This window comes from Durio zibethinus, chromosome 9 (assembly GCF_047325235.1).
Source record: "Durio zibethinus cultivar Kanyao isolate XHJ-2024 chromosome 9, ASM4732523v1, whole genome shotgun sequence".
NCBI lineage: Eukaryota > Viridiplantae > Streptophyta > Magnoliopsida > Malvales > Malvaceae > Durio > Durio zibethinus.
This window is the reverse complement of record NC_143170.1, coordinates 26,484,136-26,499,752: the sequence shown is the minus strand read 5'-3', so window position 1 is coordinate 26,499,752 and position 15,617 is coordinate 26,484,136. Positions and strand designations below refer to the sequence as shown.

Below are 15,617 nucleotides of genomic sequence, written 5' to 3'. Positions count from 1 at the left end.
TTTGTAAGGTCTCCAGGCATAATTTTTAAGACCTTTAAGCAAAATCTCAGAAAATTAAAATTTTAAAAAATATGACTTTTTTTATAAGATTTTGATTCTCGTATGAGAAAAATATTGTGAAAATGAAGTTTGAAACCTTTGGATGAAGAGAATGATTTCAAGAAGAATTGGTAAATCTTGGTTAAAAAACTCTTTTAGTTTTAAAATTTCATAACCTCTGTTTAGAAGATTTTTTTTTTACCCCAAAATGAGAATTTATATGTGAATCCTTAAGACATTGAATTTTATATTTGAATTTTTCAAATGAGAATCTTTGAATCTTGGATGTGAATCTCTAAGATTTTAAAATGTGAATCTTTGATGAAAATTTGAAGACTTAAGCAAATCTCAAGAATCTTTTAGTGAAAATCATGAATCTTCAATTTGAATATTTGAATGAACCCTTATTTAGTTAAGAATCTCTTTTACATTTTTAAAGTTGTGAAACTTTTATTTAGAGGAGCATTTAAATATCGAGATTTGTAAGACCTCTAAGAATAGTCTCTAAGTCCTCTAGGCAAAATTCGTAAATCTTCTAAGCTGAATCTATTTTCATATTAAGATTTATAAGACCTTCAAACATAATCCCAATTCTTTTGGGCAAAATTCATAAGTCTTCTAGGTAGAATGTTTAAATTTTTATATTTTTCAAAGTTATTGAGTTTCTGTTGAGAAGAACCTTTTATATTTTTCAAAAGTTGTTGAACTTCTGTTGAGAGAAGCATTTTATATTTTTCATAGTTGTTGAGCCTCTGATAAGATGCGCATTTTATATTTTGAAGTTGTTAAGCCTCTGTTGATGAGGAGCTTTTGTAATTTTTTTTTTGTTTATAGGCCTGAATAAAATAAATATATTTTGTCTTTGAATAATTTCTGTTTTACAAAAAAGACGCAAAAAATGACAGTTTTAGATACTCCATTTAGTCTGAGATATTTTTTAATTTAATTTTAAGATTTAAATGTTTTGTTTAGTTTATAATTGATTTATGATTTTTTTTTTTAAAAAAGAGAGAAAAGTTTAATTTGGTTTGATTTGAGAGGTAGACTTGGATTAAAAATCTAAACTTGACTTTGATTAGGAGATTGAAACAAAAAAAAACTTTCTTTTATTGTGATTTGGATTAAAAGCTTATAAAAAAAAACCCTATTAGGATCAATTACATACAATGAAGAATTAATAAGAATAAATCAAGAGAGAAAGAGTAAAAAAAAAAGCAAAAAAAAAAGATTTTTTTATAGTCTTTTGTGGTGTTTTGAGTTTAAATAATTATGATTTTCTTTTAGAAGTTATGTGTTGGGGAAATGAGTTGAAATGAAATACAAAAGGAAGGCATTCAACAAAATGTTTTTGTAGCAAAATTTTTAAAGTTTCAGGTATATATATTTTAAGTTTCTATTTGATTTTTGTTTAAACTAGAAAAAAAAACAATCATCACATGTGATGAGCATTAGTGAAGCTATAAGCTATTTTATAGAGAAACAAGAAATAAGACAAGGTAATTTCTATTTTTTTCTTCTTTATTTGTATATTTATTTATGTTACAGTTGTTTCTCTTTCTTTTTTTTATGCATATTTAAAATAAATTTTTATAATAAATTCATGATTCCTACTAAATAATTGAAGGATTTAAATATTGAATTATAAATTCTACCAAACAATAGGAGAACTTCATAATGAATTTCAAAAAATAAATTTTCAATCATCTCAAACGAATGAAGGATTCAAATTTTCGTTAAATCTCACTAAATTATTGGAAGATTTAATGACTTTTTTTTTTCAAAAGAAAATTTTCAAGATTTTTAAATAAAAATCCTACCAAACAATTGGCGGGATATGTATTGATATAAAATCTTACCAAACGATTGAAGGATTTTGTTATTTATTTTCAAAAAATAATTTCTTAGAAAATATATTAATGAATTCGACGACAGAGCCTCTTCAGAGTAAGACATGAGTCTCCATAGTAAGACATGAGTCTTCATGAATACTCTTAAGATGAAAAAATTATCTTAAATCACTACCAAATGATTGGAGTAATTTAAGATTAATTTTCAATAATTAAAATTTATTTGGTAAAAATTCAAAAATATTTTAAGGCTTGGATAATATGAAATTAAACTGATATCATTATTCGATGGACGTTGTGAAGGAGTTATAACCTTCCTTATATCTAATTGTACTCTTGGACCTAGTTCTGGTTTCACAGACATGAATCTACTTTTTAAAAATACCTCAGGCAAGTTTGTGATTTCTCTTTAAAATGAGATAGATTTAATTAAGTGACCAATCGTATTTAAATAAAAAAAATTGATGACGACTCATTTTCTGGCGATAACTTTACATATCTATACATTATGACAATTATTATAAGTTTTTTAACATTTACTATAATGATACACTTTATTTTCTTCTCAAAATTAAAGTCTTAATTAAATAAATTTAAATAATTCTTCCGATCATTCTTACAAATAATATTTAGTAAACTTTGAGATTTATTAATACATATAATTTATTTTTTTATATTTTTAAATTATTTTTTTTAAATCCTAACCAATGACTAATAACAAAGCCATGGGAATGTTAAGATTGTCCTCGTTTCACCTTATTTCTCTTCATAAATTTTTTACTAAAAAAGTCAAGGTATGAAATATAAAAAAAATTGTAAGTATTAATATTTAAATTTTAAATTTATTAAATTATTAAATAACATTTTTAATGATAATAATATAAAAAAAAAAGTATCACCCAACTTGATCCCATCTTTATCCGTAATTTTTATGATTTATACTCGCAAGGGACAACTATATATAACTTTGAGTTATTAATATAAACTTTTTGTCATCCGGCTAAATAAAAGAGGCAATACCATAATTTGAAAATTTGAATGTCTAATGAATAATTACAAACAAATGAAAAATAAAGATAAGGTATAAATTTACTTGATCATTTTTTATTTGAAACTATAAAAATTTAAATTTTGATTAATAAAATTAAATTTTTAATATTTTATTAATCAATCACATAATTATTGGCACTTTGCACCATTTTTTTTCTTCGTGCATGATCCATTCTTCATTACTTTTTGGTGAACAACTTGAAATAACACCAAAAAGGAAAAGAGGAGAGAAAGCAAATGGGAAAACAGAGAAATACATGGTTGTCCTATACAGTTTACTTAACAATTTTATCAATATAATACTTAACAAAGAAGAAAAGGAAAAGGAAATAGAAAAACAGAAAGAGGGAATGTGTTGAACCATTTTTAATTGCTTTGTGTGTGGCTCAATCCAGGCTTTTCATGTGAAAAGGCATTTTTTTTTTTCAACTTTGGCTTTGATTGACTTATCAAGAATAAGGAGTGAGGAAAAAGAATGGTTACCCAAACATGACAAACCATTTGTTCCTTCCATTCATACCCAACATTTCCTCCATCAAAAAAGTCTCGAAAACAATGGCCTTAAAAAAAAAAAAAAGGAAAATTATGAAGAATATCCTTTTCATCTTTTGAAAGTTTAATTAATACTTTTGTTTCTTTTTAAATTCCACTTGTGTGTTTAGAGGTGTTTCAGTGTCTAATCAAGAATATGATCATATTTGGGTTAAATTTAATTAACACTTTTAAATATTATGTTTGAATTTGAGTTCCATTCAAGTCCACCCAATTAGATTTATTTATTTTTAAAATGTTTTTTAAATTAGTATTAAAATATATTTTTAAAATTACAAAGATAAGGTATAAATTTACTATTTTATTTATGTGATTGGTCCATATTTATTACTAATCTTTAAACTATCAAAATTTACCACTATATATTTTTTTATTTTGGAGTAAATTTACTATTTTACTATCATATTTCAAATTTTAGAGCAATTAAAGAATATTTAGTAAAAAATTATATTAGGAAATATTCTGTAATTCAAAAAAAAAAAAAAAAAAACATAACAAGGAATAAATGTCAAGATCAATTGAAAAGGTATAATATGATAATATAAGCAGTAAAAATACCATGATGAGCTAAGAAAAATAAAATAAAAAATTTTGAATTTTAGCTTCATGATTAATTTTCCTTTACCATATCATTTTTAAAATTGTTTTTTGAAGTTTAAAATAGTTTCTGATAAAATTTTTTACTGAATACTTTCAATTGTTCTAAAATTTTAAATATGATGATAATTTTATTTTTTAAAATTAAAATTATAGTGATAAAATTACACAAATTAAATGATTGATTATAAATTTGAAGCAGTCACATAAATATAATAATAAAAAATTTGTACCTTATCTCAAAATTAAAATTAACAAAATATTTTATTAATAAAATAATATGAAGTCAAAGTTCTCCAAACATCTTATTCATGGCATGAGTCAGAGTCAGAATCAAGCCAAGCCCACGAGTGAGATAGTCGTTGGAATCAATAAATCCATCCACTTGCATAATATATTTTATTCTTTTGAAATTTTTTTTAATATTTTTAGTATTACTTACACATGTGGTCCAGAAAAGGACCATTTCTTTTTTTTTTTTCAATACTTAAATGAATCACATTTCAAAAGAAAAAGAAACGGGAGAAATTAGAGTTATATTACATGTGCAAATTAGTAGGCAAAAAGTACAATTAATTTTCAACATTCTTATAACTTATATATCTGTTCATAATCTTATTTTTCCAAATATCTAATTTTTAGTATTTAATTTATAATAGACTCGTGAGTATAAATAATAAATAATAACGATTTGAATTGAATTAAGTTCGAATTAATTTTAAATAATGTATAATTTATTAAAATTAAAAAAATTTAAATTTTATAAGTTCGGTTTATTAATTTTTAAATTTATTTTTTTTATTTTTATGTATTATTTTAATATGATTTTTAATCTATTTAAATAGATTTAGATATAAAATAATTATTTTATTTTATAAAAATTTAAAAAATATATAAACTAATAAAAATTTATAATTCAATTTGATTTAATTTTTTTTAATTTTTTTTAAATTTAAAATTTTAATCTATACCTAATATCTATTTAATATTCAAATTTAATGCAAATCAAATAAAAAAAATAGTTCGAACCCAATAAAAAACTTCAAATCAATTTTTGATTTTTTTTTTTTTGCTTTTTTTCTCACCTCTTCTCATGAGTAGGTTGGTAGCTACACATGTATTTAATCTATTCTCTAAGTTCTAAATAACTTTGGATGTTTGAAGTGAAATTGTGATTTTTTTTAATTTGAAATTTAATTTAATTAATTCTTATAATTATTAATAGGTAATCTTTGATAAATCTGAATTTTAAATTCTAACATATTTTCTTTTATCCCTAAATTGTGATTGTTTTGATATATATATATATATATATATATATATATATAAAAGAAGAAATTAAGAAATTTTTTACCTACATTTGCCCATAATTTCGTCTTTCGTTATGTAAAAAAATAATACATCTTTTATCTTTAATCATTAAGAAAACATTAGTGTTTTCCTTTTTTTTTAATCTAAACACATTTGTTGTTTTTTTTTTTTTTTGGTTTAACTTTATATTAGATTTGTTTAATTATATTTTAGTTTGCTGGTTAACTATTTAATGATTTTTTATATATAAATATAATATTTAATTATACTTATGACTTCTCCCGTACTAGTAATTTCATCAAAAAATAAATAACAAATAATAAAAATTTCAATGAAAACACCTTGACAAGTAGTAAAAAAGATTTGTAAAGCATGCTAAGCATATCTAATATATTAATTTTGTAGAGAATAGAGGAAAGAGAGAGCGTTCACGTGGGATCCCATCCTTCCTTCATTCTTTTTTTTTTTTTTTGATTAAATTTAGTTTTTTTTTATTTTATTTTTTTATTAAATAAATTTTGTAAAAAAATTTAATAGATGTAGAGATGATAAAATAATCTGTGGTTAATTAGTTTTGGTATGTACCGATCTAACATAAGAACAATTTTAAAACAATTGAGAATAATTGAAGTTTGTTTTAAAAATGAGATCAAGTTGGAGATAAATTTAAAGTGTTTTATCATGTTTTCAGATGTTCACATAACACCTTTTTCCTTTTTTCTTTTTTTTCATTTTCTTTATTTTTTAAGGCTTTTTATTTTTTATTGATTTTTTTTACTATTGTTTTTTTTTATTAAATAAACTTTGTAATGAAAAGTTAATTGAGATAGATATGAAAAAATAATCTGTGTTTGGTGGATTTTGATACGTCTTGAACCAATTGATGCATTTTTTTTAATTCGAGATAATCGAGTCAAATTTTTTAAAATCAAATTTGAATAAAAGTGAGGTTTTGGATGTTATGTCTTGGTCATGTTATATATTGAAAATATATTTTATTATTTTTTTAATTATATATTTATATATGTATTTTATTAAAAATATTATTTACTACATTAATTTAAGAAATTCTTGCAGTCCTCCATATGGCCTTTTTTGTTATTTTCTTGTTTTTTAAAATTTTATTTATTAGATAAATTTTGTAAAGAAAAAATCAATAAGTGTAGGGAAAATAAAGTAATTTATATTCAATGAGTATGGATTGCTACAATTCAATCAATGCGATTTCTTAAAATAAAGATAAAGGTAAGTTTTGTTTTTTTAAACAATTTGAATCAAGTCGAAATTGGGTTTATGATATTTTATTTCGATCATTCTCGAGATATATCTAAAAATATATTTTATTATTTAATTAATTTATATATATATTATATTAATAAAAATATTATTTAATATCTTAATTTAATTAAAAAATACATTTTATATATAATTAAATTATAATTTATATTAAAATAATAAATACACTTCCATTTATATATATTATATGTTATTATTTATTAAAATTTGACATAAAATTTTTTTTTTCTCTCTTGATTTTAAAAAATAATCTTGCAATGAGCCGTTAGTCGAATTCTAATATATATAATAAATATAGAGGGAAACAGCTGTTATTTATGTCATTACAACTTAGAATCATATATATGTTTATGGTCTTTCATAAAAACATAATAATTACAAGTTGCATAAAAACAGATAAAAGCAGCCACAGAAGGAAAAATAAAAGTAGCAATAGCTGGTCAATGTTTCTACCAGTAAATCACCAAACTGATATGTGAGGGTTTTAAAATCAGAGCATCCATCCAGGAAAGAATCCACTGACATTTTGGTTATGCCCTACAACATTCATTTCATCTGAAACAACAGGATTGTATCTGCAACAAAAGTAAAATTGCAACATGACAGAACAACATTAGGTGACTAAACCAAATTATACAAGGTAATTAATAGGTCAAATGCACTTGATTCAAAGAAAGGGTACCCAATTTGCAAAGAGGAATTGCCCCCTAGAGGCTGGAAAAATCCCTCTGATTGAGCTGGGAGTTGATTGTATGGAGCATTTGTCCCTCCAATTTCCCATGCTAGACGAAGAGGAACTTGTGCGCTCAATTCCTCCAACTAATGAAAGATTATGTGAACAAGGATTAATACAGCCAAATATAAATAACTAAACTAAGAACCGTACGCTAATGATGAATTCTGAAGACCCAGATATCTGAAATTGTATTAGACAGGATTGTTGTTTTAGCATTGTTGTTTTAATTGGAAAAAATTTGGATTGAAAAAAAAGTGTGTTTAAAAGTAGGGTGAGAAAATATGATTTAAGAATTTTAAGTGTTTAGCTTGTGAAAAAGTGGTGTGCAAAATTGAAATGTAAAAAAAAATGTATAAAATAATAAAATCAAAGCACATTTTTTAGGATTTTTTTATTTGATTTTGCAAATCAAACTTTTAAATGAAAAATCTTTTTTAATTATTTAGCATTAATGGTGGATAAAAGCAGTTTTTAATACAAAAGCCACTTTCAATCTTAATGCTAAACTAATCTTCAGTCGATTCAAGGCCATATCTTCAATGAGTCAAGTAAAAATGAGGTCCTTATTTATAAAGGGTGAAGTCAATAATGATGATCAGAGCTTGTTCTCAGAAATAGAAATTGAAAATCTTGAATTAAAATTCAGCAGAAGCTGAGAAGTGCTACCTTCCTTCCCAAGGATTTGTTGGCTTCAACTAGCATTTGTTCCTGTACCAGAAGTGAGGATAAAATTAATCAAAAGCATGAAATAAAGAACCATAGACTAATAACATAAGTATCAGAATAAATTAATACCCTGTTTTGAAGATCACCGAGCTGATCAAGCATGGCCTGAGTCTGCAGAGCATTTAAAAGAAACTTTGATCATTAAAATTAAAAATCTAACATTTTATCAAAAAATCACGCTGCGGCTGGCGGCTTGGTGAAAATTACTTTCCAATAGGAAGCCAAAATGTACTATTGTCATCATGCATTGTCTCTATGACAACTCTAAGAAATGGTGCATCCCAATGCATGTTTTTATGAAAAGGGTTTGGGGAGGACTTCATAAAATAATCAAGCACCTTTTACAGTGGCTAATGCACTTTCCTTCCATATAATCAAATTGTTATTAAGAATTAAATCCGTTGTCCTCTCTGCAGCCCAATCCTTTGTCACTTTTACCATAGGCTAAAACCTTCTTGACTTGTGGGAAACATTTTGGACCTGATCTTTCTTTCATTTGCTGTAAAATAACCTGTTTATTGCCTTGTTTACCCCCTTAGCAAGCCCGGCCCATTTCATGCCAAATTGAGGCTAAGCTTTTTAAACCCAAATCTTGTATAACTAAGCAAGATGCAATGCGATTATTAATTTTATTAAATAAAACATATTTTTATTTAAATTTAATTTTTATATATTTTAAATATTAAATATTAAATTTTACAATTCACAATAAAAGTCTAAGGGACACAATTACTGCATATCAAAGAGGGTTTGTTCTTTTGATGAAGCTAGAGTTTTTAATTTGTTAATGATGGCATGTGGTGGTGCAAGTTGATTGACTTATTACTGAAAGCAAGAAGTTTGCTTGGCTACATTAAGGATGTGGATCAGTTGGTTGGTTTTAGAGTTACAACAATTCAATTGGTGTGGAGCTTATTTGAATTGTAAAGACTATTTTTAGATGGGAATGGTACTTTATCAATTCAACTATTGGTTTAAGTAATGGGTTTATTTGTTGAAGCTGGCAAGCAAAAAATACATACAAATTTGGAGAGGGATAAAGTAGTGTGTTCTCAATTAAAAATTAAAGTAGCTTTCTTGCATCTATTAATGCCTTCTGATAAACAAATGCCAGTCTAATGGATGGGTGTTTTCTTGTTCTATTATTAATAGCTTACTTGGAGGTTTTCAACTTGAGTTATGAGCTTGTTGGGTCTACAATGGAGCAAAATTTGAAGTTTTTGACATTATTAGAGATAGCTTACTTGAATTGGAATTTTTTGGTCTTTGTAATGGCTTATAACCCATGGACATTCTTTTCACTGTGGTGGTTATGCAAATGCTTGCTGGTTTGCAGTCCATTAATTATAAGCTAATCTTGCTTAGAGTTTATTGAAGCTTTTTGCCATTATATTGGTTTTTAGTTGTTTGATGATGTAATTATATGATCATATGTTTTCTTTAGGGAGAGATAGTGTAAATGTTTTGGTGTTTTCTCTTAATGTTATCATTTAGACAGTTTTTATCAGTCTATCTTAAATTTGTAAGAACTGGATTCTTTGTTTTACTAGCTTTTTGCTAGTCTTGCAACCGTTTGGTTGATAAATAAACTCTTTCGGCTTAGAAAAAAAATAATAAAAAATAGAAGTCCAAGGGAGGATTTGGGTACAGATAAAGCCTGGGAGCGCACCTAGGCCCAACCATGGACACTGCTAAGGGGAAGGAAGTTTCATTTCTTTATTCTCATGATTTAAAAGTTATCATCAAAGTTATTTCTAGTCTGCTCAATCATTTTGACTTCTAAGATGCTTAATGTACTATCCCAAAGCTACATTTAATTTTGCTTTTGCAACTGTACCAAATAAAATGATCTTTGGATGGATTGAAGTTAATTTTTTTTTTGTTCTGGGTACTTATAGAAGATAGTATATACTTCATTTTCATTTTGATGGTCGATAAAATAATATTCTTATTGCATTATCACGTCATTTTATCACTAAAATGATCATTCAAATGAAGCAATAATTGTTGAAACGACAGCAGCAGTGTGTATTTAATACTGCCTGGCATCAATATTTCATCACCGTTCAATAAGAAAAGATTCTGCATATTGATTCCTTGTCATAGCTTCTGACTGAATTCTTAATGTCTTTCTAGTTAAGATTATTAACATTTATATCTAAGCTGATAACTTTAGTTTGAATTGTAGAGACGGAAATCATAGAATGCATTAAAATAACATATGCAGGCATTTTCAATATTGTTTGATGGAATTTGTCTTACCTTTGTTGTTCTTATTTGCTTCAAGGATGTCTCCAGTTGATTTTCCAGCTGCTCAAGCTCCTTTGAGTCCAATGGACCCAAGTCTTCACCAAGAAGGTTTCTACAGCATTAATCCAAAGAATGATTTGAGGATCATATATAATTCAACTTGACCATGTTGTAGCCCTAAATTTCCAAAGTCCATATCTTGTGATACATATTACATTACCTCTGAGATCGTTGTAGGACCTCAACTCTTGCTTTTAGCTTCAAATATTCCTGATAATTGCTCTGATTGTCACAGAAAAAGTATATCAAACTATGGCACAAACTATTTCATCATGACTGTCAAAATCACTAGGAAAATTTTCACCATATACCTGTGTCTCACTGATTGATCGGCTGTTGTCCGGTGCATTAAAACTGCACTTCTGGTATTTTTCAAGTGTTTTCATCATGCTAAGAATCAAAGAGGGGGAAAAAGAGAAAGGATATATTGTGAACATATTAGTGCAACAAACAAGAACGATATGAAACAATCAATTAATGTACCAAACTTATGCATGACAGTTATTCATTTTACATGAAAGATGCATACATATACAACCTTATTGATCTCAAATCTTTAATAGATACCATGCATGATAAGATATTTAGATTACTTCAATCCTACACGAACTGAAGTTAAGCAACTCCAGTTAACAAATGATACTAAAATCTTACAAGCACGAGTAGGCTTATGTAGTCATTGAGATCTTATCCACCATTGCTACAAACTGTTCTTCAGTTTTAAAGCATCCTCATTTCTCATTATTGTATTGTATAATATATATATATATATATATAACTTTTTTTTTTTTGTATTTACATTCCTAGGCTGTATTCATAACCATTCGACCTTAAAGGTTAAACTAATACATGACAATTTCAGATGGCCATTAAAGATTACAACTGGGGAACCTCTTGAGTTTGGCTGCGGCTGCTTTTGAAACTTGTAAGTTGAAACTCTTTGGCAAGCCTATGATCTTGTGCTGACTTGTGTAAACTTCTTGCTTTTAATAATACTACATTGCCGTGGTCTGTTAATAGAATACTTAACTTTTAATTCTGGTGACTAAGTTTCAATTGCCGATGATCTCAAAAAAAAAAAAAAAAAAAAAAACTCTACAATTTTCTTTTAGAACTCTATTTTCAATGTTATATTAAACCTAAAATAACTTGAATAGTTCTTATAAAGTCCCTAGATAACAAAAAATAATTAAATATTGGGGGATTTATTAAAATAATTAAATAGCTAGATAACTAAATCATAGAAGCCAAAAGTACTCCTTTCTGTTCACCTTTTAGATTCATTTACTAAAGCCTTTTTTTTCTTTTTAATTTTTACAAAATAGCTATAATTGATAATAAGATAAAGTGATTGTAGGTATTAACATGGTTGATGCATCAACTAGACCTTTTAAGTTATTGAAATTCTAGATGCAATAATAAACAAAAAGATAAAGAACTAGCTAGTTGATTGGCTCAAAATAAAATTGGCCTTTTCCAAAACTATATTAATTGTTTTTATCTAACAAGACATCAACACAATAGCAAATGAAAAGATCACTCATGGAAACATATTTATTTTGGGGATGGAGAATGAGACAAGATGTAGAGAAAGAAGATTTGAGTCCATTTGGTACATTGCAGCATTATGAACCAAACAAATTTTTCATTGTACCATTAACGCACACGATAATTCAATTCCATGGACTAACAAAATGATGAGCACTAAGAGCTAAGATGAAAACATGATATAAAGATGTTAGTAGAGTCTTAAATTCTTAGTTTTAGGGAATAATTAAGATTCAAATTCTGACAATCTCAAATAAAAAAATAATAATAATAAAAAAAAACTTGAGTAGGTTTTAAAGCATTTTGGCCTTTAATTTGTGTTACTAACAGTTGCTTTGCTTAACATCTAGGGCTTCATAAATAGTTGCCCATCTCAAACATCAAAATGATCAGATTGATACCTACTTGAATGGAAGACCATATCCTAAAATTGATCCATTTATCATAGGAAAAACATATATTATAAAGTATCAAAAAACAAAATTATCCTTCTATTTGGTTGGAGAGTTATCATCTTTAATGATCATCTTGAAACCATTACAGGAATTGATTTCTATATTTCTTAAAGCAGTTCAAGAAGAAGAAGCTTTGTTTGTTTCCTCAAGTTTTTTCATTTCCCTTGTGTTTTATAGAGCTGACTGAGGGTTTTTTTATATAAAAAACTTAAAGTTTCTGACCTAGCCAGGGCTTTAGAAACTTTAATTATAATTTAATATGTTTAAAAGCTTTGTTTCAATCTTGTGAACAAATGGAGGAAAATTCAGCCAAAAAAATTGTCTTATGGCTAAGAGGTTTCTACTAGTTTGCAGCTTTAGAAGTAAAGAAGCAGCCCCCCTCTTTCTCTCTGAAAGGGTTGTTTTATTGCACCACAAAGTGTAACAGGCTTGCACTGCAAAACCATCACATCTCTGGCACCAAATCATAACAGTAAACCCTGTTACAAACTGGGGTCAGGCAAAGCAGAAGCAGCTGCTTTGATCTTCATTCATCTATCACTTCTCAAAGGCCAGAGCCCTAATTCCACCATCAATCTTGAACACCAATTTCACTTCTGAAAACTGGTTTTTTTGTATAAAAAGAAAACAAATTGAAGAGAAACTTTTTATAATTCATAAAGGGCTTTTATCCATAGGTTAAAAAGAGTGATCCATCTAAATAAATTCTTTTGTAATAAATTTGTTTCAGCAAAAAAGAAAATTCTTCTTTTTAATAACTTTTTAAGAACTTACAAATAGAAAGAATATTTTAGAGCCAGAACAATGAAAGTGAAAGAATTAAAGAAGAGCAACAATGAAATAGAAAAAAAAAGACAACAGATCCTCTGAAGAATAGCTTCAAGAAGCTGTACTTCCAAAAAAAAAAAAGATCAAAATAACCCAAACCATAAAATGGAAAGAAATGAAGAGGAAAAACACAAAACATTGTCTTGGCTCAAAAACTGGATTGGCTCACCAAAAGTACAGATCTTTTGCATGAAATTAAAAAAAAAAAAAATCCTCAAAACCTAAGACCCCAACTATATAATCGTAGTATTATAAGATTCACAGAAAGCATGGCATATTTTTATATGCAAAAAAGGACAGACTGATGAGGAAGAGAAAAGAGTTAAGAAATATATAACATACCTAGAGCTGCTACAAAACTCATAGAGCTTGCCACGGTTAGAGAAAATGATAAGAGCAACCTCAGCATCACAGAGAACTGAGAGCTCATAGGCTTTCTTGAGCAACCCATTTCTTCTCTTTGCAAATGTAACCTGCCTGTTGATTTTGTTTTCTATTCTCTTCAACTCAACTCTCCCTCTCCCCATTTTGCTTTTTCTCTCCTCTCTTCACCCTTTCTTTCTAGTCTTAGCTAAGAGTTGAGACAACTTTTTGTGGGTTCACCTTCTTTAGTGTACTAGAAGGGATAAAAGAGAGTTAATGCCAAGAAAGAAAAAGGAGAGATTTTTATGGAGATAAAACCTGAGACTGAAATGTTAAGTGACGTACACTGTACACATTATGCTGAGTTTTATTTTTTTTATTTTTAGTAAAAAAATTCGCATTGGTAAAAAAATGAAAGAGTCAGATAATCCGAATGTGAAAAAAAATATGACAAAAAAAAAGTTTCGTCTCGATTAAAATCTATAATAATCTGAATTCAATATTAAAGATGTAAATATAATCATTGTTATTATTTTAATTTTAATTCAAACTCAACTTACACGAAAAAAAATTCAAACTTGAAACTATTTAAACTCAAAATGATTTGAATTTAAAATAATTCGAACTTGACATAATTCAAGTTGGACTTGAACATTAAATGATTCGATCTCGATTGTTCTATTGGCTTATCTAACTAGAATCATGTTGAGACTAAAAATCAATAATATTTAATTAATTTTTTTCAAATTTTTTTCTTTTGAGTATAGTTTAAATTTTCACATATTAATTATGATTTAAATAAATAAACACCATATGGCACTCAAATATTTGAGTTAATAATTGGTGTATACATGATCCTCTCTTCAAAAAAAAATAAGATTTGAAACTCCCCTTAAATAAGAAAAACAAATCAAGATGAATGTTTTAATTAGGTTGAAGATGGCAAAATGTGCACAAAAATAACACCATTTAGTTTGTTTCCCACTTTAAATTATCAAAGATTAAATTATGATCATCAAAATTAAAAGTACATTTTTAATTAATAAATTGCATAATTGTTAGTAACGCCGTACATTTTTCTCCTCATTTACTTAACATATTATGGAATAGTAAATTGTAGCTTTGCTTTTGTTTTTATTTGTTTTCTTACTATTTAGTATCTGTGTTGAATTGATGAACTTGGAAATGTCCAGTGAACTTCAACCCTAATCTTCAAAGAGATGGGCCTATTGGTTTACACGTGTCAAGTTTTTAGTAGAGGAACACTGTTGTGTCCGATATGTACCTTCCTTTTATAGGTAATGTGTAATAACCGCTGTTTTTATCCCTTTCCATTTGTGTTTTTTGTTTAATAAATATATTTTTATAATAATTTATACCAATTATTCTTTGCCTCCATCTTTTTGTTTGACATGCTTTCTTAAAAAAAGCTTTCGTTTTTACGTAAGATGTAAAAGTTTTGAAATTAAAAAAATAAAAAAAAGATTATAGTTGCTTGGATTCGAAATATAGATGTGATTTTTAAAAAGTAATTATATAAATTAATTAAATTAAATTTTGGATTCAAGTAATAGCTATTATTGACATTGGTTAACTTTTAACTAGGGATGTAAATGATATATTAACATTCATAAGTTATTTAGATTTGATTTAAATAAAATTTAAATTTGATTCGGTTATTATCGAGTCTAGCTCAAGTTCAAGTACATTAATTTATCGATCGAGTCGAGTTTGAGTATTCTTAAACTCGACTCGAGTAATTCATGAGCCAAATCGAACTTTTATATTTTATTATAATTTTATTATTTTAATTAATAAAGTATCTTGAACTTGAGTATGAGTTCAAGCACAAATAATTCAATTTTTGTCGAATATAAAAAATAAATTTATTTTTATATATTAATTGAACATAATCGAACGAGTTTGAGTAGTTTGATTTTTATATTGAGTCAAACTTGA

The 15,617-nt window shown here is 26.4% G+C and overlaps 1 protein-coding gene across 1 annotated transcript; it reads right to left on the bottom strand.

Moving 5' to 3' along the window:
• Positions 1 to 6,957: 6,957 nt before the first annotated feature.
• LOC111312954 (agamous-like MADS-box protein MADS2) lies at positions 6,958 to 13,934 on the bottom strand. Its single transcript, XM_022913748.2, has 8 exons — positions 13,638 to 13,934; positions 10,776 to 10,854; positions 10,625 to 10,686; positions 10,417 to 10,516; positions 8,224 to 8,265; positions 8,095 to 8,136; positions 7,375 to 7,511; positions 6,958 to 7,267 (listed from the first exon to the last, which is right to left on the bottom strand). Exons 1-8 carry the CDS (start codon positions 13,820 to 13,822, stop codon positions 7,183 to 7,185), a joined length of 732 nt encoding a protein of 243 aa, XP_022769483.1. The 5' UTR covers positions 13,823 to 13,934; the 3' UTR covers positions 6,958 to 7,182.
• Between the last annotated feature and the right edge of the window lie 1,683 nt (positions 13,935 to 15,617).

What these genes read in the sequence shown, in the direction of transcription:
- LOC111312954 (XM_022913748.2), bottom strand. Translation starts at nt 13,822, where the DNA reads ATGGGGAGAGGGAGAGTTGAGTTGAAGAGAATAGAAAACAAAATCAAC. An exon ending in GAGTTTTGTAGCAGCTCTAG is followed by an intron (nt 10,855 to 13,637) that starts GTATGTTATATA and finishes TTTGATTCTTAG; the next exon opens with CATGATGAAAACACTTGAAA. An exon ending in TCGGTGATCTTCAAAACAGG is followed by an intron (nt 8,137 to 8,223) that starts GTATTAATTTAT and finishes CTTCTGGTACAG; the next exon opens with GAACAAATGCTAGTTGAAGC.